At 42.5% G+C, this 27,249-nt stretch overlaps 1 protein-coding gene across 1 annotated transcript in view; it reads left to right on the forward strand.

Annotated features, from left to right (window-relative positions):
• Nucleotides 1-27,249, forward strand: part of MAPK12 (mitogen-activated protein kinase 12) — a 159,945-nt gene that overhangs the window by 37,985 nt on the left and 94,711 nt on the right. Inside the window, exons 3-4 of the mRNA XM_075345089.1 lie at nt 10,735-10,793; nt 20,945-21,056. Of these exons, the coding sequence (XP_075201204.1) occupies nt 10,735-10,793; nt 20,945-21,056 (171 nt within the window). The remainder of the gene's footprint in view (nt 1-10,734; nt 10,794-20,944; nt 21,057-27,249) is intronic.

Below are 27,249 nucleotides of genomic sequence, written 5' to 3' on the forward strand. Positions count from 1 at the left end.
CCACCCCCAGATGCCATTTTCTTTAAGTCCGCTGCTTGGAGATTAATGGGCCGGAGGTGGCGCATGCGAAGATGAGAGCTTGAGCCGAGAGCTCCATCTGCACACACACTGTCTCCGGGCGGCATTATTTGAAGTCCTCACCGCCAGCCCTGCATAGTCGCACCAGCCTCCGGAGACCCCGCACAACCACACCAGCCGCCGCAGACCCTCACAGCCACCACAGCACAGTGCACATCCGCCGCAGCATTCCCCTGGCCTCTTGCACCCCCCCCCCACCACCCCAGTAAGCTACATTCAGATTATAACACGCAGCCCTCACTTTCCTCCCAAATTTTTATTGACAATTCTGCACAAATATACATAAAATAAGTGTTCTTCCTTAATTGTGGCGTTGGCCTCAATTCTAACTGAGAATATCGAAGTGATTTGGTTATTGAAGGTTAATAATATTCATATAGTTACCGTATTTTTCGCATTATAAGATGCACTTTTGTTCCCTCAAATTTTGGAGGAACGTAGGGGGTGCGTCTTATAATCCGAATATACGGATTATATACTGCAGGGCCCAGGGGAGGTGGGGGGCACCTCCTGGAGCGGTGCTGAGGCAGGCTGGTGGAGGCAGCGGGAGATCTCCTGCTCCCGCTCATATAATATGCACTGCCGCTGTCCATCACTGTGGTGCTGAAACCGCACCGCGGTGATGGGCTGGGGGAGCGTTTCATATTATATGCGCCTGCGCCCCTCCCCCTTTGATGGCACATGCCCCCCCTGTGTTAGATATGGCCCCCATGCTGCTGCCCATTCTAAAATAAAAAAGCTTTACTTACTGCCTCCAGCGCTGATCTCCCAGTGTCTCCCTGCTGCCGCTGTGATCAGGCACACAGATGATGTAACTCTGCTGTGCCGATCACATGACCTGCACCGAGAAGCAGGAAGTGCAGGAGCTCAGCAGCACGGAGGGAGACACGAGGGAGGACAGCGCTGGAGAAAGTAAGTAAAGAGTTTATTTTACTATGGGCAGCAGCATGGGGGCCATATCAAACACAGGGGGATGTGTGCCATCCTCAGGGGGACGTGTGCCATCCATAGGGACCATGGGCAGCACAGGGGGATGTGTGCCATCCATAGGGGGCTATGGGCAGCACAAGGGGACGTGTGCCATCCGTAGGGGGTCATGGGCAGCACAGGGGGACGTGTGCCATCAGTATGGGACGTGTGCCAGCACAAGGAGGCTATATTCAATATAAGGGGGCCATATCCAGATTAAGGAGGCTAATTTTAGGATGGGGGGGCTATGAGGGACATACCCTATATGATTTGTTAGACGGACACTGGCATAAGACGAACCCCATTTAACATTAAAAAAAAAACATTTTTTTCTCCTTTCCTTCACCAAATTTGGGGTGCGTCTTATAATCAGGTGCGTCTTATAAAGTGAAAAATACGGTATATCATGCAGAAAGTCTTAACTCCTGTGGAGCCAAGGTTAGGTGGCCGTTTGTTAGTATATCTGGGGCTATAGGGACGCAGGGCCATCTGTCTGATACCTAAGGTTCTAAGGTTTATACTGTATGTCTTTCTTACACCAACTGTTTATTGTACTGTATTATATATTTATTTATATTTGAACAAATTGCCATTGTTTTTTGTTTTTGTTTTTTTTTTTATATATAGCTTCTGTGAGATTTTGATCTCATATTAGGTGGCTATTGAAATTTGATAGTCTTTGGTGACCTTTTGGATATGGAAGTTTTTTTTTTTTTAATTTTCATTTTATTCAAAAATCTTGAAAAATATGACTAAAAAGCGATCAAAAATGTAGTACATCCCAAAATGGTACAAAAGACCCCTTCAACTCATCGCTCCAAAAATAACCCTTCAAACAGCCCTGTTCACCCCCAAAAAGTTACTTCTCAGAATATGGTAACAAAAAAAAAAATATTTACTATACATAAAAGCATTTTTACCTTGTGATAGCAGCCAAACACAAAATATAAATCTGGTATCGCGTTTATCGTACTGACCCGAAGAATAAAGCAGTCTTATCACTTATACCACATGGTGAACGGCATAAAAATAAGAACTATTCCTGGACTTCTGTCTATTTGATCATTCTACCACTCAACAATAAGGATAAGACTCGGTTCACATTTATCCTGCGCTCTCTACTGAGCACTTGTGTCAGAGTTAAATCCAAAAACCGTGAATCAGAAGATGCCTCCTGTTGGAACCACTCACTCTATTGGTGCAGATGGAGCCACTTTGGACTTCGTAAAATAACATTTGTAAAATGATACAGATGTAAAGTACACGTATGGAAAATGTTATTTATTATTTTGTACAGCATGATTTTTTTTAACTAATTTTTATTGAAATTATGATTAATAGTCGAATGCATGAGACATCGTACACAATATGGCTTATCGAGCCCACCCCACCCAACTACTAACCTCCCAAGAGATAAGTGATACGGCTATAATAATTGCAGGGTAGTCCAGTATATGACTCCTATTAGCAATGCCATGAATAATGTCGTGAGATTAATCTAAATCTTTATTAACTTACAACTAAATCTATACACAAAACAAGAAAGACACACGAGAGAGAGGGATGGAAGGGGAGATACGGTTATTATATTAAGGTAAGAATGGTTCAGAGAAGCCCAGATATTTTCAAATGATTAAACACCTGAATCAAGAATGGCCGACAGATACTCCATCCGGCATATCTCAGAAATTCTACTCAAGCCTTGATATGATGGAGGACTGACTAACTGGATTAAGGATTGAAAGATTGAAAATTGCTAATTTTTCTAAATCTTTGCCAAAATTCCCATATTTTCAATAAATACAAAAAATATCAACCTAAATGTACAAGTAAAAGTGACACTGGTCAGATTACTATAATTTGGCCTTGTTATGACGGTCAAAGTTGGCTCCCTCACTAAGGGGTTAAATCTGCACCAAATTTAAAAAGCAAAAATACTCCTCCTGTGCATGAGACTTCAGGATTCTCATTCAATTTGCTGGCATCAGGAAACCCTTCAGGTTTTGTATCAAATCTGCAATGAAAAAGGCATAAAAATCTGCAACAAACATGTGCACGCAGCCTTAGGGGCCCTTTGCACACTACGACATCGCAAGCCGATGCTGCGATGCCGAGCGCGATAGTCCCAGCCCCCGTCGCAGCAGCGATATCTTGTGATTGCTGCCGTAGCGAACATTATCGCTACGGAAGCGTCACACGCACTTACCTGCCCTGCGACGTCGCTCTGGCCGGCGACCCGCCTCCTTCCTAAGGGGGCTGGTCGTGCGGCGTCATAGCGACGTCACACGGCGTCTGGCCACTAGAAGCGGAGGGGCGGAGATGAGCGGGATGTAAACATCCCGCCCACCTCCTTCTTTCCGCATTGCAGCCGGGACGCAGGTAAGGAGATGTTCCTCGCTCCTGCGGCTTAACACACAGCGATGTGTGCTGTCGCAGGAACGAGGAACAACATCGTAACATCGGTCTTTCCCAAATCATGGGAATGTCCGACGCTACACCGATAATACGATTACGACGCTTTTGTGCTCGTTAATCGTATCAAAAATGCATTACACACTACGATGTTGATGACCCCACCGACATCGCACCTGCGATGTCGTAGTGTGCAAAGTGCCCCTTAGGCCCCTTTCACACATCAGTTCTTTGTCTTCAGTCACAAGCCTTTTTTTCGACTTTGCAGATTGTGGCTAAACTGATGCGACGGATCAGACTAGCTGGGGTCTAAATAATAATTGGATCATGCTCACTTTGACAGATTCCAACAGATCCTGTGCCCATAGGCTTCCAGTCTACCAAATGACTGACAGCGACTGACCCGTCGCTGTCCGTTTTTTTTGATGTAGACAAAAAGGCTGTCTTCTCCGTCTGACAGACAAAGAATTTTCGAAGGATCCGTCGAACAGATTAAACGTGAGGCCATCCGTCGCTAATCCAAGTAAATGAGAAAAAACTGATTCAGCGCCATCAGTCACTGGATCCGTTTTTTTTTTCAAAATTTGACGGATTGTGACTGACAGCAAAAAAAAATTGTGTGAAAGGGGCCTTGGAGTGCGTGCCAACGATCAGTCTTCACAGCATTTTGGATGCAGCATGCTTCAGCTACATCCAGAATGATGCGATGTACAGTACAAGCACAGTGGATTGGATTTCTAGAAATCCTATGCCCACTGTGTGTGTGTGTGTGTGTGTGTGTGTGTGTGTGTGTGTGGCCCACAGTGAAGACTGACCTGCAGTGCGGCTTTCCAGACCGCAGCATGTCAATTCTTTGCAGGACCCGCTATATCCAGGACACAGCGAGTCCTGATCATGAGCACATACCCTAGTATGGCTGAAATCTGCAGCAAAAGTGCAGAAAGAATTGTCATGCTGCAGATTGAAGCCTGCAAGTCAAGAATAAGCCACGTGTGCATGAGACTTAACCCTTCAGGTTTTGTGAGAAAATTGTGCAAAAAAAGTGTGCATAGGCCTTATTTCTTATTGGTATAGTGGAATCCACAACGTGGGAATTAACCCTAGGGGAATATGTTGTTTTTTTTTGTTTTTTTTTTTGTTGTTTTTTTTTTTAAGTAAAATAGACAGTCCAGGGATGACCTAACTGCTAGTAAGTTTTCTAATTGCCATATTTAGTCTAGAAAGGACTGGCTACTGCCTCATAGGGTTTATTGCCACTCACAATATTGCAGGATAATAGAAGGCTTTTGTCTTCAGCGACGCTTCCAAGCTACCGTATGTTCCTGTGGAATGTGGCGTCCTCTAATAGCAGGAAACCTAGGGAGTAGGACACAGCCTAACTGTATAACATGATTCAATTATGTCCTCACATGCCTTCCATCTCTTATTAGGAATAGGACACTTTACTTTTAACCCTTTTGCCTGTTATTCATTTACCCTTAGGCCTTGTGCGCACTAGGCGTTTTTTACCGCGTTTTTGTGCTGAAAACGCAGTGACATTGCTTCCCCAGCAATGTCTATGGGTTTTCATAAGTGCTGTCCGCACACAGCGTTTTTTTGTAGCTGCGTTTTTGTGGTGAACACAAAAATGCAGCATGTCAATTATTTCTGCGTTTTTCACTGCATTTTTCACCCATTAAGTTCAATGAATGTTCAACAAAGCAATGAAAAACGCATATAGCCGCGTTTCTATGACTAAAAACGCAGCTATAAACGCAAGGGGTGGGTACTACAGTGACGTGTACAGGAAGAGGATTCCTTCTGTTGGTAAACACAGAAGCATGAATCCTCCCGGTACCGTCACCGCTGCGTCCACAACCCGCCCGGTGCCATGTCAGCTCCGTGCAGCGCCATGTCTGGGCGGGAGGTGGAGGCAGCGGCGAAAACCAAAGTGAACAGTAGAAAAAAAAAATGTCATATATACTCACCTGTCTGCAGACTCCCGGTGCCATGCTCGCTCCCATCTCCTCCCGGTACCGCCGCTCTGCCTGTGTGCAGTCTCCCCGGGGCAGGACCTTGCTTGCAGGACCTGGCGGTGGATCACCTGATGCAGTCACCTGACGCATCAGCTGATCGTAGTCTCGCCGGCTTTTTCGCGCCCGGCCGGCTATCAGCTGATCCTGCCGTCAGGGGACTTAATCAGCTGATTACCGGCAGCTCCTGCAGCGATCGGACGGGATCAGACTCCTGTCCAATCGATCGCTCCAGGAGCTGCCGGTAATCAGCACAGCACATAAGTGAGTATTATTTTTTTTTTTTCTACTGATGCATCAGCTGATTGTATAACCGGCTTTTATACAATCAGCTGATTGTATAACCGGCTTTTATACAATCAGCTGATGTGTGATGTGATTCAGGCACTTGATCCTGACACATCATCTGATCGCTTTGCCTTCCAGCAAACCGATCAGATGATATTGGATCCGGATTGGACGGCGCGGGACCCTGACCCAGGATTACTGCGGAGGGGGGTTCTTTATTTCAATAAAGATGGAGTCACTAATTGTGTTGTGTTTTATTTCTAATAAAAATATTTTTCTGTGTGTTGTTGTTGGTTTTTTTTTTTTTTTTTTTATCATTACTAGAAATTCATGGTGGCCATGTCTAATATTGGCGTGACACCATGAATTTCGGGCTTAGGGCTAGCTGATAATATACAGCTAGCCCTAACTCCATTATTACCTAGCTAGCCACCCGGCATCAGGGCAGCTGGAAGAGTTGGATACAGCGCCAGAAGATGGCGCTTCTATGAAAGCGCCATTTTCTGGGGTGGCTGCGGATTGCAATTCGCAGTGGGGGTGCCCAGAAATCTTGGGCATCCTGCACTGTGGATTCCAATCCCCAGCTGCCTAGTTGTACCCGGCTGGACTCAAAAATTAGGCGAAGCCCACGTCATTTTTTTTTTTTTTAATTATTTCATGAAATTCATGAAATAATTAAAAAAAAAAAAAGGGCTTCTCTATATTTTTGGTTCCCAGCCGGGTACAAATAGGTAGCTGGGGGTTGGGGGCAGCCCGTACCCGCCTGCTGTACCTGACTAGCATACAAAAATATGGCGAAGCCCATGTCATTTTTTTTTTCTTTTTGGGCAAAAAACTGCATACAGTCCTGGATGGAGGATGCTGAGCCTTGTAGTTCTGCAGCTGGTGTCTGCTCTCCTGCATACACTAGTGAATGGAGGATGCTGAGCCTTGTAGTTCTGCAGCTGCTGTCTGCTCTCCTGCATACACTAGTTCTGCAGCTGTCTGCTCTCCTGCATACAATGAACATTTTGAAGAAGGAAATGACATCAGACCTTTTTTTTTCATCAACAATCTTTAATGGCATTGTGCACTGATTAAAAACGCAGTGAGCAAAAACGCAGCAAAAAACGCACCAAATCGCAGCAAAAACGCATGCGTTTTTTTGCCGTGTTTTTTTAGCCGCGGGTGCGTTTTTTGAGACAAAAACGCACATAAAAACGCAGCGTGAAAAAAACGCCTAGTGCGCACATACCCATAAATAGAAAAAAAAAAATCACTGGTAATTGTAAGTCAGGTATGTTGCGATATGGGCTGTGAGCAAAGTCTCCAACATAAATGTGCACACGTGGTGCTTGGGCTGACCGATTCAGCAATGTTAATGAAGACTATTGAACAGATTCCCAGATATGCTAGTTTGCATGTGTGCTTTCTTATCAATACATAAGCTGGCAGATTTTAAAGGAGTTGTCTCACTAATGCATCCATTTGTAATGAATGTGTTCCATTGCACATTGGCAGACCATCTAAAACCACAAGGGCGCACCTGTCACCTCTTCTGGAATATTATCAATTACCTGCTTCTGGCTCCTAGTGGCATAACCATATGTTCTTCATCTGAGAAATATGGTGCTATTATGCTAGTCAGATTTTGATCAGAATGGGATTCATTTTTCTGAGAGGAATGAAAAACATGTCTCTTGTCAGTCTGTGAAAATCAAACTGCACTCTTATTAGGTTACTTTCACACTTGCGTTGAACGGCATCCGTCACAATGCGTTGTGTAACGCATGTGACGGATGCCTTGCAAAAAGTGTGATAATAAAGGCAACGGATTCCAGTGAAATAACGCATTGCGTTAAGTTTTCTTTAGCCGAGAGAGAGCCCTCATCTTCACCGCACACATCCCGACACTACAGCCCTCATCTTCACGACACACACCCCGGCACTACCGCCCATATCATCACCGCACACACGCAAGGCATTACCTCAGTGACGTTATCGCTGACAGTGCCATTCACTTCAGTTGCTGCATGGAGCTCACAGGAGCGGCGGTGTTCTACTGCCGCTCCTGTCAGCTTCATGTAGCAGAGCTGGATGCGTCACGGGACCTCGTGTGGATTATGCCGGGGATTTTAATAAAGTGGTGAAAGAGGGTGGTTTTTTTTTTTTTTTGTCTTTTATTCCAAATAAAGTATTTTTTCAGGTGTATGTGTTTATTTACTTTTACTTACCGGTTAATCATGGAATGTGTCTCATAGACGCCTGCCATGATTAACCTAGGACTTAGTGGCAGCTATGGGCTGCTGCCATTAACTCCTTATTACCTCGATTGCCACCGCACCAGGGCAATTCTGGATTAGCCGGGTAGAGTCCCGGGACTGTCGCATCTAATGGATATGGCAATTCCAGGCGGCTGCTGGCTATTTTTAGGCTGGGGGGCTCCCCATCCTGAGAATACCAGCCTTCAGCCGTGTGGCTTTACCTTGGCTGGTATCAAAATTGGGGGGGGGGGGGGGGGACCGCACGTCCTTTTTTTTTTTTTTTTTTTTTTTTTTTATTTATTGTACTGCACTATATAGACCCGCCCACCGGCGGCTGTGATTGGTTGCAGTGAGACAGCTGTCACTCAGCATGGGGGCGTGTCTGACTGCAATCAATCATGGGCACCGGTGGGCGGGAGAAGCGGTGAATACTAGATGGAATAATGAGCTGCCGGCTTTTTCAAAAGAGGAAAAGCCACCGGAGCTTTGTGACAACTGTGCAGCGTCGCGCCCGTGATCGGTGAGTATGGGAGAGGGGGGAGAGAGACCAGTAGTGATTTTAAACGATTTCGATCGTTCTGCTGGACATGCTGAGCATGCGCAGCAGAACATGACTGAATCAGTCAGCGGATTCCGCCGCTTAGCGCCATAGACAATCATTAGACACCGTGGCGGATTCCAACGGAATCCGTCAAGGTGCGCTATTTTAACACAAATGCTACATGCAGCGTTCCTTCCGCCCGACGCAGCGTCAAAATAATGACGCTGCATCGTGCAGCGGATGCAGCGCAAGACCAGCCGTTGATATCCGTAGCTAATAGAAGTCTATGAGGAATAAAACAGTTTCCTGCAACGGTTACCGTAATTCCTCAAGGCTGCGGATAGCAACGGAAGCCGTCCAACGCAAGTGTAAAAGTAGCCTCATCAGTGTGGTCCTATATTATTATTTTTTTTTTTTTTTTTTTTTTTACCGACCAATCCAATTCATGAATACCTTTTTAGTCCTGAGTGTGATCAGATATTTTGAGTGTATTCTTTTTATCCAAAATACTAATAAATTTACTTTGTTCTTTCCTCAGCAATCCTTAAAAGGGTATTCCTATCTCCAAAATCTTGTCCCAATATGTAGTAGGTATAATAATAGGAAATACCTTCAATTAGAAATGTAGTATAGTTCTTCTGATTTACTATATTGCTTACTTTGTGTGCAGGGCATTGCAGGACCTTAGGGATCTATGGTTGTGACCATGAGCAACTAACTGACTATATGCGTGGGCGTAACCATAGATACTTAAGTTTCTGCAATGCCCTGCACATGAGGTAAGCAATATAGTAAATTGGAAGAACTATACTACATTTTTAATTGGAGATATTTGTTAATATTATTACACCTACATTAGCAAATATCTCCAATTAGAAATGTAGCATAGTTCTTCTGATTCACTATGTTGCTTATCTAGTGTGCAGGGCATTGCAGGACCTTAAGGTACCGTCACACTTAGCGACACTCCAGCGATCCCACCAGTGATCTGACCTGGCAGGGATCGCTGGAGCGTCGCTACATGGTCGCTGGTGAGCGGTCAATCAGGCAGATCTCCATAGTGATCAGAGATTAGCCACCAGCGACCCGTGTAACGACGCTGTGCTTGGTAACCATAGTACACATTCGGGTTACTAAGCAAAGCGCTTTGCTTATAGTTACCCGATGTGTACCTTGGTTACCAGCGTCCACAGCTTCTAGAAGCCGGCTCCTGCTCCCTGCACATTCAGATCGTTGCTTTCTCGCTGTCACACACAGCGATGTGTGCTTCACAGCGGGAGAGCAACGACCAAAAAATGGTCTAGGACATTGAGCAACAACCAACGACCTCACAGCAGGGGCCAGGTCGTTGCTGGATGTCACACACAGCAACATCGCTAGCAACATCGCTGTTACATTACAAAAACCGTGACTCAGCAGCGATGTCGCTAGCGATGTCTTAGTGAGACGTGGCCTTTAGGTAGCCATAGTTACAATCTCGCATAGTCAGTTAGTTGCTCATGCTCATAACCATGGATACCTAAGGTCCTGCAATGCCCTGAACATGAGGTAAGAAACCTAGTGTATCAGGAGAGCTATACTACATTTCTAATTGGATGTATTTCCTAATAATAATAATTTATTATTATTATTGCACCTACTACACATTGGGATAGGATCTTGGAGATGGGAATACCCCTTTTAAGGTATGTTCACACGTGTTTTTGCAGCTTTTATTTTTCTTCCCCTGCACCACAAACCAAAGTGGTAGCAGGATAACTGCTGTGTACAATACGCACTTTATTTGAATTTTACGTGCGTTTTTGCAGCGTCGTTAACCCGTTCCTATGAATGTTTGTTTGCAAAGCACTGCTAAAATGCTGAAAGAGTTGACATGCTGTGTCTTGGCAAACAGGCAGCAGGGCTCAAAATACAAGCAGAAATAAAAATGCAAGGTGTATCTGAGCTATCAGAAATCTGAGTATGCTGATGAACGGAAACCGCTGCTTATTTTGTGCACTGAATATAATGCAAAAATGCCACGTGTGAACATATCCTTATGGTGGCTCACAATTTCTTTGCCATAAAAGAAATAAATGGTGGCAAGTTTCAATTTGTTTTTAATAAGTTATGTTTTTTGTCTCCACTATCAGTGTAAATAGTGAAAAGTACACACAAATAAACCCTGTTTGCATGTCCCGATCTTTTGCAGGTCATTGGCCTACTAGATGTGTTTACACCTGACTTGTCCCTGGAGAAATTCACTGACTTGTAAGTGATCACATTCTTCTACACCCTAATCCTGAATTATAAGGGGAGAGAACGCTGCATGCTCTGTACGTGAATGTGTATGTTCCAGTGGGATGTGTGGGATTGTGATTGCGCCACGCTGATGTCTTACTATTGGCTGTGAAATGTCAGCATTTTCTATCCTTTTTGGCTACATACTTAACATATTTTCAGTTAGGCCCTACAGTGATCCTCCTTTGCAGAAGCAAGTTGTGACAGGTTGTAAGACCTACTGAAACACTGGATAATGGTAAATAGTCCTGCATTTTCCAACTTCTATTGCATTCACTTCTTTAAGATTGACTGTGATTTGACTGTTTTATATAGCAAAAGAATGCTAGGTTAATGACGGGTCGACTCTTGTAAGTTTGCCGGAACCTTTTACCAAAGACGTCTGAGAGTAACCATATAGTGTATGCGTTCAATTTAGAAAGATGTAAAGTTAAATGAGGAAGTAGAACAGGCAATATTATGCAAGTAATGGAGTAATACTATAGAACTATATATCCTGAAGACTTGCTGTACCTACAGGAAGCATGCAATCAACAGAAGCTCAAATCTGTGCGGCAGAGGCCAGCCATACAATTAGTGGTGCACGCTTGCTTGGTGACATTGCTAAATATTCACTGATTTATTAGAACTTTTCACTCTGTCGTGCTATGATATGCAGGCTAGTAGCTTTTCAATAATCTCACGGTGACTGTCAAACCATCTTAAAGGCATATTCCTACTCAAGAATCTATGGGTTGGTTGATTTCTCTGTTTGAAATATAGTGTGATCATGTAAATGGAATTGTATATAATATTCATATGAAGATTAATGAGATATATCAATTTTATTGTTATATTTTACCTTTGGCAATCACACATATATATTTATTTGTTTTCCTTTTCTATATTTGTCTAATTTCAGTGTCTGATGAAGACCCAAATATAGGGGTCGAAATGTTTTACACACATTTTTGGGATTTTTTTTATTGCCTGTATAATAAAGTCCTTACATTCATTTTGGTGTACCACGTGTTTTCTGCATATGATATGCAGGCTAACATCCCTGTGTGTTTAGTGCCCTTTTTTGCTCCCAAAGTGTGTTAGCTTGGTGACACGTCCTCATTAAACAAATGTGATTATAGCCTATGGGTTCCATGCCACTGCTAGGCATTCATTTATCCATCATATATTGACTATTAGTGATGAGTGCGCACTACCGTGCTCAGTACTTGTTAAGGGCAGGTGGATGCTTGGATGGGCGTAACTTGAGTGTAGAGTTCAATGGAAATCAATGGTGGACTCAAGCATTTTTCTGTAAGATTTCCCAGAATAAAATGCAAGTCACCCATTGACTTCCTTATACTCTGGGCTCGAGTCTATCCCGTCCGAGCGTCCGACTGCTCTCAATCAGTACAGAGCATGGTAGTGCTCATACATCACTTTTGACTATTCTTGCATCCATTTTACAAATATGCTATGAAAAGGTCATATCTCCTAAAAGGATGCTTGTAATAAATACCATACAGTGGCACATGTCTTCCATTAATTAAGTTATTTTAGTGGCCGGCATGGTATAGTGTAGTCTACTACCTATTCTACTCCATCTTTTGTGTTTTGTATAGTGGTAAATATTGACCCGAGAGAGATCAAAGGGCCTATATATTTTATTTTTGGGGTGGGGGCTTCGGTCTGTCAAGAGAGGCCTATAGCCACATTCCTTGGACACGTCAGCCCTGCCTTCTAAGTGTATATGCTAGAACTGGGGCAAACCACATGACATAAACCATTTTATTTTTATGAAATCATAGATGAATACAAGTATTCAGCTAATGCAGTTGGAAATTAGGTAGTACATAAATTTATACACCTCTAAAATAAAAATAACTATATCCTAAGGTTCAGCTAGTAAAGGATATCTTTATACTATAACAGACAGGTAAGAAGCTAGGCATATCAAAATATAAGGCCCAGCACATGAGGGCTGGGAAAGATATGTGAATGGCTGTTTTTCCATACTTTACAACAACTAAACCTGAAAATGGGCACCCTCCCAACTGTACAGCTCAGGAAAAGAAAAGTGCAACTGCAGATTGTGCAGCCCTATCTTTTGCGGTGCACCCATCACGACAAACACAAAGCATTGCTACGTTCTAAAGACTTGGCCCAGATTAATCAAAGTGGTTAACTTAAAATTCTGTAATAAAACACTTACTACATTTTTTACATATTTTCTAACATGAAGTTATGTAAAATAAATTGTGACTTTTGGTGGTTTCGCACCACTGTCTACTAGCTCCCCCCAGTTAGAGCTGGGGAGGAGAATGTGGCAATGCCTGCCTGACAAATTCATCTAAAGTGGGGGTGTACATTACGCCAGAAGTGTTACCGTCGCTGACTAGAGTGCCATTTCTAGCGAGGTGCACATCACTGAATGAACTGGGTGGTTCAGATCAGTGGAGTGTGCGTCCGTGCACCTTGCCTTGAGTGTTCCTTACTTTAAACTTATTTCTGCATGTCCCTCCTAAAGACAAGCGTATGAAACATTAGTCTTAATTGGGGCCTTTGTATCTGGCTGGATAAAACCATTTAAGGCCTTGTGCGCACACTGCGTTTTTACCCGCGGTTTTGCTGCAGAAATTTCTTGAGAAATGTTTAATCTTTCTGCAGACATTTCCCAGCAAAACCTATGGGAAAAAAATAGCTGTGCGCGCACTGCATTTTTTTCTCAAGAAAATTCTTTCTGCAATATTTCTTGAGAAAATTTCTTGAGAAAATGTGCATGTCACTTCTTTTCCGCAGGTACCTGCGGTATGTCACTCCATTCACTATAATGTAATTGCGAAATACCGTGTGTATACAGCAAGTAGCAAATGATGTGCTGTATACCCTCGGTATAGCTGCGGTTTACCTTCGGTAATGTTCATCACTGCCTGCGTTTTGCAGGGAAGTGATGTCATTATGACAGGAAGAGGAAGCGGAGCAGAGTAAACACACACATATCACAGACATAGAATACACACGCATATCACACTCACACACAGACATATAGACTACACATACAAATCAAATGTGCATATAAAAAACAAAAAAACAAAACGCGGGCTCCGCTGTATTTTTACCGTCCAGCTGAGGTAAACACACTTCGGCGGCCCGGTATTCTCAGGCTGGGGAGGTTGAGGACCAGGATTAATGCCCCCCCCCGCAGCCAAGAATATCAGCCCGCAGCTGCGCCGGGACTGTCGCATCCATTATGCGGCAGTCCCGGAGTTTCCCCTGCTCTTCCAGATTGCTGTGATGCGGTGGCAATCAGGGTAATAATGAGGTAGATGGCAGCACATCGCTGCCATTTAAGTCCAAGCTTAATTATGGCAGCGTCTGTGAGACAGCTTTCATGATTAACCTGTAAGTAAAGAGAATAAACACACACCGAAAAATCCTTTATTTTAAATATAAGACAAAAAGCCCCTCTTTCACCATTTTATTAAACCCCCCCCCCCCAACACACGGCTCCGGCGTAATCCACGGAGGTCATACGATGCTCGCATCCAGCCGTGACTGACGTATACTGAATGCAGCCTCGCAACGAGACTACAGAGAGGTAATTACAGGTCATTTCCCACGGTCGGTAATGTGAACACACTACTGCTCGTGAGAAATGCAGTGTGTGCTCACAGGGACTCTATCTATTGGTCTGTCCTCTATCTATCTCTCTATCTAGCCTTATATCTATCCTATCTATCTATCCATTATCTATTTATCTATCTATCCATTATCTATTTATCTATCTATCCATTATCTATCTATCCTTTATCTATTTATTTATATCCATTATCTATCTATATATCTATCCATTATCTATCTATTTCTCTATCTATATCAGAATATCAGAAGGAAATTACCTTTTTTTTTTTTTCTCTTTTATAAAAAAACCGCAGGGACCATCCTGCGGAAAAACTGCGGCAAAACCGCATACGTTTTTCCCGCGGTTTTGGTGCGTTTATTTTACCACAGATGCGGTAATCTTCAACTCCCAGAAGTTTCTCAAGAAATTTTCTTGAGAAAAAAAAAAAATCACTTTTCTAGTGCGCACATAGCCTTTGATTACGTTTAGTGCTTTTAGACCATAATTGCATCCAGCAACTCCCATTGTATCCGATTTTAGTGTTTTCCTTTCTCATCCTCTGCATGTTCCTTTGGCCGGGATTAGTGCTTCTTCCAGGTAAGACTGGTGTAGCTTAAATAATTCAGTGCGCCATCATCCTCTCCAGCTTTTTAGCAAAAACACTTCGTTCTGCTGCCCAGTGTGCCTGTTGTCCAATGCCCCCAAATGCAGTGCAGCAGAAAAAGTGACAAAACTATCAGTATAGCAATAGTTTTGGGAAAAACTATAGTGGCCAAACACATAAAAAAAATTACCACTGTGCCCTCCCAAAGTACAGCAATTATGAACAGTTTCCCTAAAAGTAATTATGCCACACATGATTTCTCCAAGTATAGTACCAAGCATAAAGTTAGTTTTGTCTTAAAGTACCACTCAGTGCCAACCAAAAATGATTGCTATCTGACAACATACCATTCCACAAAACAATTTTTAGTAGAGCGCACCCACAGTGTCTCCAACAAGTGCCAACTAAAATGTCACAAATGTTCTCCAAACCAGTTAGTGGTGCCCAGAAGCAGCGTAGCTAACCTTTGTTTAAACACAAATGCTAAACGACTCTTCGGTCACACCCAGCGGTGTAAGCAGGGGGGGCAGGCAGGTTGTCTGTTTAGAAAAAACAAAAAAGCTAGCACTAAATGTGCACTACAGCACTAAAAATTCCAACTGTACTTATTATAAATTTGAGATTTTTGGCAAAAAAATTGCAATTTCTTGAGCCACCCCGCCACTCCACGGCAAATCTCATTTGGGGCAGTCCTAACACTAAAATATTTTTATAAAATGTGAGGCGTTTGGCACATATATGAAATAGACCAGGTGAGTGCTGCTAAGAGCAGTTCTACTATTTCAATCCCATACCCATGACTGAATCATGGCTGTGGGCGGGACACGTCCAAGCAAATGCTGCATGAAGTAAATAGCCTGTGGACAGGGCCTGATGACTGAATGTGAACAGTCACCAATCGCCAAAATCTAGACAGGTGGAATACATCCCAAATTGGGGTGCATAGCAAGGTAGGGGTCAGCCACCGACCAATTCAATGAAGAAAAAACAAAAAAGCTAGCACTAAATGTGCACTACAGCACTAAAAATTCCAACTGTACTTATTATAAATTTGAGATGTTGTCTGTTTAGCCTAGATACCTGCCCAGATAGTTTGCAGGCATAAAGTGGTTTGTACTGTTGGAAGGTGAATGAAGAATCATGGCGACAATAACTCAAGGTTCACGGAGAATGTGACTAAACTTCATAGTGGTTATTGGCTCACCATTTAAGTGGAAGCCGACCGTAAATAACCTGTCTTTTGTTCTAATAGTTGGCATGTGATGGTTAGATGCTTGTCACAGTGATATGGAGAGATGACGGCTCAGCCTCCATGACTGTATAATTATATAATTAGCTTATTTAGAAGTGGGGGGTAATCACATGGTCCTACCAGTAGGCAGATGGTACTAATTCTAGTTCCCCATGTGATGCTGTGCTGATGCATTATGGCATTGATAGTCGAGCAGAAAGGAGGAGAAAGGTAAGTGAACCACATCTTGTATTTTAAGATTCAATTAGAAAAAGACTGGAGGCTGAACTTCAGTTGCATGTTTCTGTAGCATTTCATTTTGCCACAGAAAGATAGCCTTTTTAACTATTAGGCTGTTTACCAACGGTGTGTTTTTGTTTTGTTTTTCTTGTAGATTTTAATCAATACTGCAAGGAAAAACCTATCCAAGCAAAGTCTGAGAATCCTGAAATGTGCTGTGCACACATTGCATTTTTTTTTTTTTTTTTGCAGATTTTGGTGCAGACAGTTATTTCTGCATTTTTTTTTCTTGTCTGATATCCACTGCAGTGCTTGATCACTGTAATGGATTATATCTGTCAGTGCCTCACTCACAGCGCTGACCTTTCGCCTCACACACCATACATCCAGCATGGTCTGTGAGGCGACCTGTAGCTCAGTAACCCGGGATAGTCATGGTGACCTATTCGCCAGAGAGGTAAGGGGTAAGAGATTTCTCTCCCTGCCTCCAAAATGTTGCGATCACTATTGATGACAGCGTTTAGGAGGTTAAACTCCTGGGAGCGGCGTGGGCACCGCTCCTGGCAGTGAGAGTTGGGTCCCAGCTGTAACATCAGGGCGATCACGGGGGGGGGGGTGGTACAGCGCAGGAACCACCACAATCACCATGACGTAAAAACTCATAAAAAAAAAATGCATAAAAACACAGCCAAAATGCAATAAAAAAACCCGTGCGTTTTACCTGCCAAAACATGAAGTTTTGTGTGCTACAAATCTGGTACATGGACATATAGCATTAGTTTTGACTTCTACCTGAGAATTGATATCTCTGCCAACTAACTTGACTATCCTTTCAACCATATTTTCTGTCTAGCCTCCTCTTTTGAATTGATTATATAAAATACTATATAAAAAAACAATTAAAAAGCCCTGTTTTTCATACGTTAACCCTTTAGCGTGACCACCATTTTCCACTTTCGTTTTTTACTCCTTGCCCTCCAGCTGTCATGTTTGGTTTTTTTTTTTGTTTTGTTTTTTTAATTTTTCTATTTTTAATATTTTTCCTATTGTGTTTGACCTTCAATTTGTTGTACAAATGATCTGATAACTTTGTTCTGTGGATCAGGCAGGTTATGATATGCAACTTTATTTTTTTTTTAATATGTGTGTTTTGAGAAAAGAAGCGGAAGGTGATATGCACATTTTAGTAAAAGCATGGCAGCAGTTACCGGTACTTTCCCCACCTTTCATTAGTTTTTAATTCTGTGTTGTGGCAGGACTGTAAAAAGTACAGCCACAATGTAGGACCGCTCCTTTATTTAATTGGTGAAAAAAAAAAATCAGAAGTCTGTATTAAAAATATATAAATAAATGTTGCTTTGGTGCCATTTTTCAGGACCGTAACATTTTCATTTTTCAGGGTCTAGGGCTGTGTGATGGCTTATTTTTTTGAGCCCTAAGCTGACATTTTTACAGATTTTACCATTTTTGGTAGCTACGTTTTCATCGCCGCTTATTGCATTTTGATGTAATGTTGCAGTGGCCAATAATTTTTTCGTTATTTTTTACGCTGTTTACTGATTAATTTATTTGATATTTTGATAGATCAGATAAATTTCTGAACTTTGCAATAACAAATGTTTGTTTTTTGTTGTTGTTGCTTTTAATGCCCAATGGAGTAAAAGAGGGTATTTGAAATTGTTTGGGTTTTTTGTTTTTGTTTTTTTTCCCCTACATTCTTACTTTTTTTTTGTTTCTTTTCACTTTTTATTGTATTTACCAGAGGACTTGAAGCTGCAATCAATTGATCTTTGGGTTGTACAGAGAAGTGCATTAGCACGGCTCTGTACAGCAGAAATAATCTATGAATGCCAGTTTGCAGCCGGCGTTCGCTGAAAGTTAAACATGACAGACACGTTATCAGCTGAGCCCTGGCTGTCACTACAACTTTCGGCGTCCTGCAAATGCGTCACTGGGCTGCCGATGGGAGCGGGGGATGATTCTTTCCCCGCTGGCATGTGTTCCACAAAGGGCTTTTAGAGGCTCATGTCGGCTGATCAGATCAGCCAGCATATGCAGGGAAAGATGCAGGCTCTGTGTACAAGCCTGCATCAAAGGCTGGGACACGACCTTAAACGTACCAGTATGTTCAAGGTTGTGAAGGGGTTAAGGGGAATCTGTCAGCAGCTTTTTGCTAAGTAATGTGAGAGCAGCATTATGTAGACAAAGACCTGAAGTCCATTGGTGTGTCACTTACTGGTCTGTGTGATGTAGATTTGATGAAAGGCCCAGTTTCCTCTGCTGCAGAGCTACCAGTTCTCTGAGTAATTAGTGCTGTATAACCTTGCCACACCACTGATTGGCAGCTTTTTGTTTACACTGGCAGAAAAGCTGCTCATCAGTGGTGTATTGGGGTTACAGAGAGCAGGTCGTCTACATGGCATGAGACAACTAGCCCTTTAGTGATAATCTCTTGCGGATTAAAACACTGATTTTATTGAATCTACAAAAAGGATTCACAGATTTATTCCTAACTATCCATAAGCTAACATTAAAGGGAACCTAATACAACAAACTGTGGAAAGGAAGTGCACCAAGTTATTAAAAGGTAATGAACTCTCCTAAGAGGGTTGTGGTAGTCCCAACACCTTTTATCACGTAGCAGATATGGCACATAGCCACAGCCACGAATGGAGACCATACCAAAATGGAATTTGTATTTTTATTTTGAACCTGTAATGTCTTTTTTTGTAACCATCAGGGATCCCGCCAAGATTGAATCACAGTAGGCGTTCCTTTTACACGTGTATATTTACGGGCTTTGCCTCTGGCACTGCAGAATATTCATTTTCTCTTGATTTGTCCTGATGGAGATTGAAATCTCTGAAACGCGTAGACCTGTACAAGAATAAAAGTGATGAATTGATCAACTTTGCATCTTGGTGTTAGCATGGCATAAACCTCCACATTCCACGTATTAAAGGGAGCCTGTCATTAGGATCAACCCTCCTAAGCCGTCTAACGTGGGCCTGTAAGAAAAAGAAAGCTGATCTATGGTCTACATGCCGCTATAGGTGGCTTAAGCGGGTTGATCCTACTGCCAGATTCTCTTTTGATTTTCTCTTATATTTTACTGGTCTTCTAAAAGAAAATCTAATTTCTAATTTTGTATTCGCATTAGAAGATCTTTCTGGATCTTGAGATTCCTATGTTGTAGGTCTGTGGCAAAAATACCTGAACCCTGACAGGCCCTTGAAAGGCAGTAGGCTCTATCCGTGCTAGCTGGGATTTTTTCAGAAACTGATCCATCATAACTGTTAGGCTTCCTTCACAAATCCGTGTCCCGCTACATGTGATGTCCATTTTCATACGTACTGCAGACATGGACATACGTAGACCCGTAAAAATCAATGGGTCTGCGCACACGTCCGTGTTTTGACATGGACTCTGTGTCCGTGTGCTCCACATGGCGACATGTCCGTTTTCTGGCGACAGCATGGGTGTCACACAGAGACCGCACACTGATGTGATCAGTGTGACATCAGTGAGACACGTACCGGAGAAAACACTGGTCACATAAGAATAGTTTTGTTTTTTTTTTTTTTTTACTTGCCTGTCTCCAGTGCTGCTGTCTGTGCTATTGCTTCCGGGTCCAACTCATTATGCTCATGCATATTCACTGCACTCACCACGGACCCTGAAGTAACAGCAGCACAGGAGACAGCAGCGCTAGAGACAGGCAAGTATACCAGCTTATGCTGTCCTTGTGCCATCTGGATGTCACAAGGACAGCACACGTAAAACACACAGGCACACGCATATGTACCTTCATCACGGACCGTGCAAGAGTGTTTTGCACAGACGTGTGAAGGAGGCCTTAGGCATGATGCTAGGATAAAGCGAAGCCTAACTGGCTACATCATTACACCTAGGTAGGGTTCCTTGTAAAGTCCAGATAACTGAGCTTGTGCTTGATTGTATAGTGATAATTCCTGCACAGTGTGCAAAATGAATTTTCTTGTATAGAAAGTGATTGTGTGAAATTTTTCTCTGGGTATTCAAAAGGCTAGATCCAAATTATTTATTAAAGTGCAAACCTCATTTTTTGCCTTCTTCCAATATTTCTGCATTTTCAATTTATCAGAAATCTTCTTTACTTGTCTCCCTTTTTTGTGCTGCTTGAATGTAATTATTAATAATGATATTGTACGGTTTGGTTCTTATGGAAGCAGCTGATGCCATTTACATTGTGACGTGTTCGTTGTCCTGTCTGTCTACTGTTGTCTCTATAGTAGTTTCCAAAACTAAGATTTGCACCATTTGTATGATATCTGTATACTTGTAGTATTCCTTTTACATACTTTTATATTTACAAGTATATATTTAAAACTATAAATGTAAAACCTTTTTATATCTTGGCTGTGATGCCAGTGTTTTATGTGTAATCATAATTTTTTTTTTTTCAGTTACCTGGTTATGCCTTTCATGGGTACAGACTTGGGAAAGATAATGAAACATGAGAAACTGTCAGAAGATAGAATTCAGTTTCTTGTATATCAGATCTTGAGAGGGTTAAAGGTTGGTAATTTTACATACTTTACCTATGTATTGTGCATATTAATTTCCGAATTACTTACTTTGAATATTTGCTTGTCATCTTAAAGGAAGCCCAAGTTTTTATTTTATCCATAGGTCCGGTCACAACTCAGTTAATTGGTTCCATCATTCCTACCTACTCAGTTTCGGAATAAGTTTATTTCTGATAATGATGATTTGCGTTAAATTTAATCTGTTCGAGAGTGTATAATAGAGATTGGCAAAAAAAAGTTGTTGGTGTGTGTTTCCAAACATGTAAGAGAGTAGATTGCATTGAGTTGATCTGTAAATCAACTAGAGTGATGCTGGGAGAAGCTGGCCAGGGAAGGGTTTTACCATGGTTTGGGCAGCATGTATCTGCTGACAGGTTCCCTTTAACACTATAAAAGTCCCAGAAATTTCGAGCTCCCGTCCGAAGTCCCGAAAGAGGGTCAAATGACCCTTAAGGTACCGTCACACATAATGAGATTGCTAGCGAGATCGCTGCTAAGTCACGGTTTCTGTGACGCAGTAGCGATCCCGTTAGCGATCTCGTTATGTGTGACACTTACCAGCGATCAGGCCCCTGTTGTGAGATCTCTAGTCGTTGCAGAATGGTCCAGGCCATTTTCTTCAAAGGCGATGTCCTGCTGGGCAGGACTCATTGCTGTGTTTGACACTGTGTGACAGGGTCACAGTGACTGCTGAGATCGTTATATGGGTCGCTACTGCGACCTGTATCGTTACTGCGCCGTTGGTAAAATCTGACTGTGTGACATCTCACCAGCGACCTCCCAGCGACTTACCAGCGATCTCTATCAGGTCGCATCGTTTTCGGGATCGCTGGTAAGTCGTGTTGTGTGACTGGGCCTTTGGTCTAAACTGAATAGAAGTAACTAGAAACTAAAAGGCTAAACTCAATGGAAAACAACAACCTCCTGTGGTGAGACAGTAATGGCCTTAATTACAGAACAAAAGACAGTGATTATAGGATGTTAGCTAAAATCCTTCAGGTCATTCAACCCGTCTCTGGGTTCCAAAGGTAGAAATGTTAAATGACCCCTCTCTGGGACTTCTAGTGTTAAAGAGAACTAGTCAGCTGATGTATGCTGCATAAACCATGCCTCCTCATCCGCTGATAGTGACTGACTTGTCTATACCCACACATATGTATCAGAAAAATTTAATTGCACTCATAGGTTATGATGCAAAAAGGTGAGTTTATTGATGCAAAAGAAAAGCGACTGTGGAGTCCTCATTCGACGTTATGACCCCCCTGGGTCTTGGTCAAGAGTCGCTAGGTGAAAGAAAATACAAAATTAACAATCAAAATCTGATAAGTGACTCTATAGACCTTTATACAATATAAACAGTATATACACACGGTGAAAGAGAGCAAAGATCAAGACACTGGCATAAAGGGATAATACATGTACATCATTAGTAGTTTAGACTAGACCGTTCGGTCAACTATAGCTACTTGGAGAACATACATATGGCAAAGCATAGTACTAGAGACATTCTTGAAGGACTGTGGAGATATATAATATATCTATCTATAGATAGATCCAAAATGGCAACAGACAAATTGCAAAAAGTGTCATGACAAACAAATATTTATCAAATAGACATAGAGAAAATCGGAAATAGTGAGAAGGATAGTGTAGTGCACCGCCAGGGTTACCTTGAGGATAGGTAGCTGGGGTAAGGAAATTAAAAAACGCACTGGCGTTGGTGTATATGAGGATTGGTAAGAATAGAGAGAGAGAAGGAAATGAACTATTTGCAAATGTAAAGAGCAGATGAGAATGGTTATCGGTGAAGATAACTTGAGGATAGTAGCAGCTAGCTATGCAAGCACAGCAGTGCTGATGCTATATGTGCTGCATATCCTAATGGACTGCTGTGCAAGCGGGGATATAGGAAATGTATCAATGGATGAATAAAATGGCGATATGGTTGTGTAAGTGCATGCATGTCAGTGTAATGCAGACCACATGGAAATAGAGTACGAATATAAATGAGCGTGGGGGGGGGAGGCTGGGGAAGGATAGCCAGTGTACTTACCGTAGGGATTCACAGTTATAGATTCTAAAAGGAAAAGAGAAAAAAGGTCCCTATACTGACAAAATATATGGATTTAGAATTACGCACACATAGACAGAGACCTATCAGTCACTGTCAGAGGACAGGAAGAAGTCACCAGGGAGCCACTTGTATGACTCTGTCCCCGGCAGCTTTTAAGTCTATTGGTCTCTGAAATCCTGCAGCATCTATAACCTACCCGGCTGTGATTGTACAGCCGCTGGCTGAGACATGCTGCCCATAGTTTGGGCAGCATGTAACAGCTGACAGCTTCCGTTTTAAGCTTTGTTTTTAATTAGCCTAATTGCCTTCCTCCTTTCTGAAGGCTCTTTTAGATTGATTGTTGACTGAGCCTTCATACAATTTTTTTTTTTTTTTTTTTTATTTCTGATCATTGTGCCATGGAAACAAACCAGCAAATAGCCGACTCGTTGGCTGATCGCTTCATTTACGTAGATCTGTGTAATAAATCTAAACTGCTTGTCCTAATATGCAGGGAAATAGTAGAAACTGATAATATCCGCCCATTTACACACAAACTGTTTTATAAGTCTGTCCCCTATTACAAGATCCAAAACCACAGGGCCACCCCCAGAGCTAGAGCTTTCCTGTATGTTTACCCAGTAGCTAACTTACTGTAGCATAAAAATGTATCCTTCTCCTCTGCCAACACCATGGTGTAAGTAATTATGCTTAATAAAGCAGTTGGTGCCTTGTTTAGTGTAATATATGGCTTGTACGAAGAGATGGATGGGTTCGGTTTTAGCAGGAAGGAATTCCCCGAACAGTATCCCAGGGTTTCAACTTCTAAATTCCAATAAAAAATACTTTGGGCTTATAGTAATAACACATTGAATAAGGAGGCTGATTACAAACCGGTAGACCTAATTAAAAGGGTGGTCCATCGGTGTTCACTTCATTGTCAGGAGGTGAGTAGAGCCTGTAACGTCAGTTATTCTGATACGCGATGGAACCCATGCAGGTATCCATATCCTACACGTACCGGCAGATATCCTTAAGTCAATGTACTGGAGCTGGGCACACTCAATTATTGAAATGGAACTACAGGTCACAGCCGTAGATAATAAACCATGAACATTACATTTTTGAGCCAGAAGTTAAGGATTATGTGGTAAACTACCGTAGAGATTTAAAGGGAATCTGTCTGCTACAAAAACAATGCTGAATACAACTAGTCAGAAAAAATAAAATGTAGAAAATCAGATTGCACTCACAATCCATAAAACACATCTTTATTCAGTGTACATTAAAACTCCAGGCAGGACTGCATGGCAAGGACGCAGTGCGCACAGACAAAAGCCGTTTCGCGTGCTCCACACACCTTTACCGGTCTCCCTGTAGAAGATGTGTTTTACGGATTGTGAGTGCAATCTGATTTTCTATTTTTTTTTTTGTCATGACTTTTTTTTTCTACAGGTGATGCACCACATCCTCCTTTTGTTTGTTTGTTTTTTTTTTCTCTTACCATTTTTTTTTTTTTTTTTGTTTTCTGTGATACTGAGTGCTTAGGTGGTGGCAGCGTTATTTTCTTTATAACTTTGGGATATTGTAACTAGAAGAGTAGTTACAATAAGAAAATGACGGTTTAGTCTCTGCTGCCGCTCGCTTTCAATCATGGGGGCAGTACAGGGGCTGTAGCAGTAATGGCTCACTATACAGTGCACACGCTGTTGGCGCTTCCGCTGCACCTTGACTGCCAGCCCTGCACACGCTGCATCACTGGCTCTTAGTCAAGTAGCAGCTAGTGTGATGACAGATTCCATTTAATTAGGCTAAGCGGTGCTTCACACATAGCGAGATCGCTATCGAGATCGCTGCTGAGTCATGGTTTTTGTGACGTAGCAGTGACCTCATTAGCGATCTCGCTGTGTGTGACACTGAGCAGCGATCTGGCCCCTGCTGTGAGATCGCTGCTTGTTACACACAGCTCTGGTTAATTTTTTTGACGTTGCTCTCCCGCTGTGAAGCACACATCGCTGTGTGTGACAGCGAGAGAGCAACGATCTGAATATGCAGGGAGCCGGCGTCTGGCAGCCTACGGTAAGCTGTAACCAAGGGAAGCCCTTTCTTGGTTACCCGATATTTACATTAGTTACTAGCACCGCCACTCTCACGCTGTCAGTGCCGGCTCCCTGCTCTCTGCACACGTAGCTTGATTACAGATCGGGTAAATAAGCACAGCGGTTTGCTTATTAACCCGATGTGTACTGTGGCTAGGAGTGCAGGGAGCCAGCGCTAAGCGGTGTGCGCTGGTAACAAAGGTAAATATCGGGTAACCAAGTCCTTGGTTACTCGATACTTACTTTAGTTACCAAGTGCAGCGTCGCTTCCACGCATCGCTGCTGGCTGGGGGCTGGTCGCTGGTGAGATCTGCCTGATTGACAGCTCACCAGCGACCATGTAGCAACGCACCAGCAATCCTGACCAAGTCAGCTCGCTGGTGGGATCGCTGAAGCGTCGCTAAAGTGTGACGGTACCCTAAGTTAACTAGTAAAAATTAAATCCGTACTACCGCGGTACTGTTTGATTAGCCTCAGACAGAGTGACCAATATAAAATATGTTGTCATACTTGTCTGGCCATATGTAGGCTACGTATTCGATTTTAGTTGAATGTCCACGCAGTTTGCACCAGGCTTCAAATAGTGCTCACAGGTGACTGCCTACCCTATCAAGTGAGGCTATCGGGGATTAGCATTTTCCGGATTACTCTGATATATTCATTATAGTTAATATTTTATTAATTTATTATTTATTCTGTCACCTAGGAGCAGGCACCTGCTTGCCATCTGTTAACCAGGCAAGTGTGCCAACGTATTTTATATTGGTAACTCTGTCTGAGGCTAATCAAACAGTAGCGTGGTAGCACTGATTTAGTTTTTATTTCTTTTTCTTGACAGATCTTGACACGGTTTCTGTCCTCTACCAGCGGCTACCCCACTCATATTTCTATGAAATAAATAGAATTTTGTTAAATCAGAGCGCCAGTGGTTTTATTTAATTTTTAAGTTAAGTAGTGTATATTTTGAATTTTTCACTTTTTTAGCTCTTACTTTCAGCAGCAGAGAAGTTTTTGTATACTGGAATATATAAAAACGTACAAATGCTCAAAGCTGACTGCAATTGTCAGGTTTTGTATGAACATGACATATGGATCGCCATCCCTGAAAATGAAAGGGGTTTGGCATACCCATGATTGTAATAACCTGGAGAATACAAAATTATTGGTTTAAATTAAATGTCAACATTTGTCAATAATAAAATTACAACCTGCACTATCACCATATGTCGGAATTGACAGGACAAATGTTAACCCTTCCTTTTTTCCCCATGGTACACTTATGTTTCCACTGTATGGCCCACTTTGTGCTTTGAGGCTGCATTCACACATCTGTTTTAAAAATTTGATTAGTGTGTCCAATCTGAGAGACTCGGAGCGTGTCCTATTCTTATCCATTTTGTGGATCAGAATCTGCCATTAAAATCTGTGAGAATCAATAGAAAATGGATGAAAAATTGGAAAGCATACTTTAGACCTGAGTGTTCATCTAGGTGTTATTGTTTTAAAGGGAACCTGTCAGCAGAAATTTCACAATAAACCTAAAAGATTCCCCTTCTGCAGCTCCTGGGCTGCATTCTAGAAAGGTTCCTGTTGCTATTGTGCCCTCTTTGAGACCTAAATAAATACTTTATAAAGTCTTACCTTTTTGTATGCAAATGTTTTTTTATGGTCATGGGGGTGGGCTGTCTTGCGTCCGTTATTCGCCTCCTGCCGCTTTACGCCATCCCCCATTGCTCATTTACATACATGAGGATGCCGCCCAGTGCTCCCGAGGTCTCACGCATGCCCAGTGGCACTATCGCGGACAGCAGTGTGTAAAGCGTGACTGCTGGTGAGGAGATTGCGCAGGCACGAGATTATGGGCGGCGCTGTGATTGTCATCAGCAGCGTCATCCAAGCACCCGCCCATAATCTCGTGCCCGCGGTAATAGGTGACTGGTTCATATGGCCAGCGCTTGTGCATAACAGTGGAGGCAGAGGGAAAAGCGCGGACACGAGATTATGGGTGGGTACTTGGATGACGCTGCTGA

This window comes from Anomaloglossus baeobatrachus, chromosome 4, assembly GCF_048569485.1.
Source record: "Anomaloglossus baeobatrachus isolate aAnoBae1 chromosome 4, aAnoBae1.hap1, whole genome shotgun sequence".
In the NCBI taxonomy this organism is placed as follows: domain Eukaryota; kingdom Metazoa; phylum Chordata; class Amphibia; order Anura; family Aromobatidae; genus Anomaloglossus; species Anomaloglossus baeobatrachus.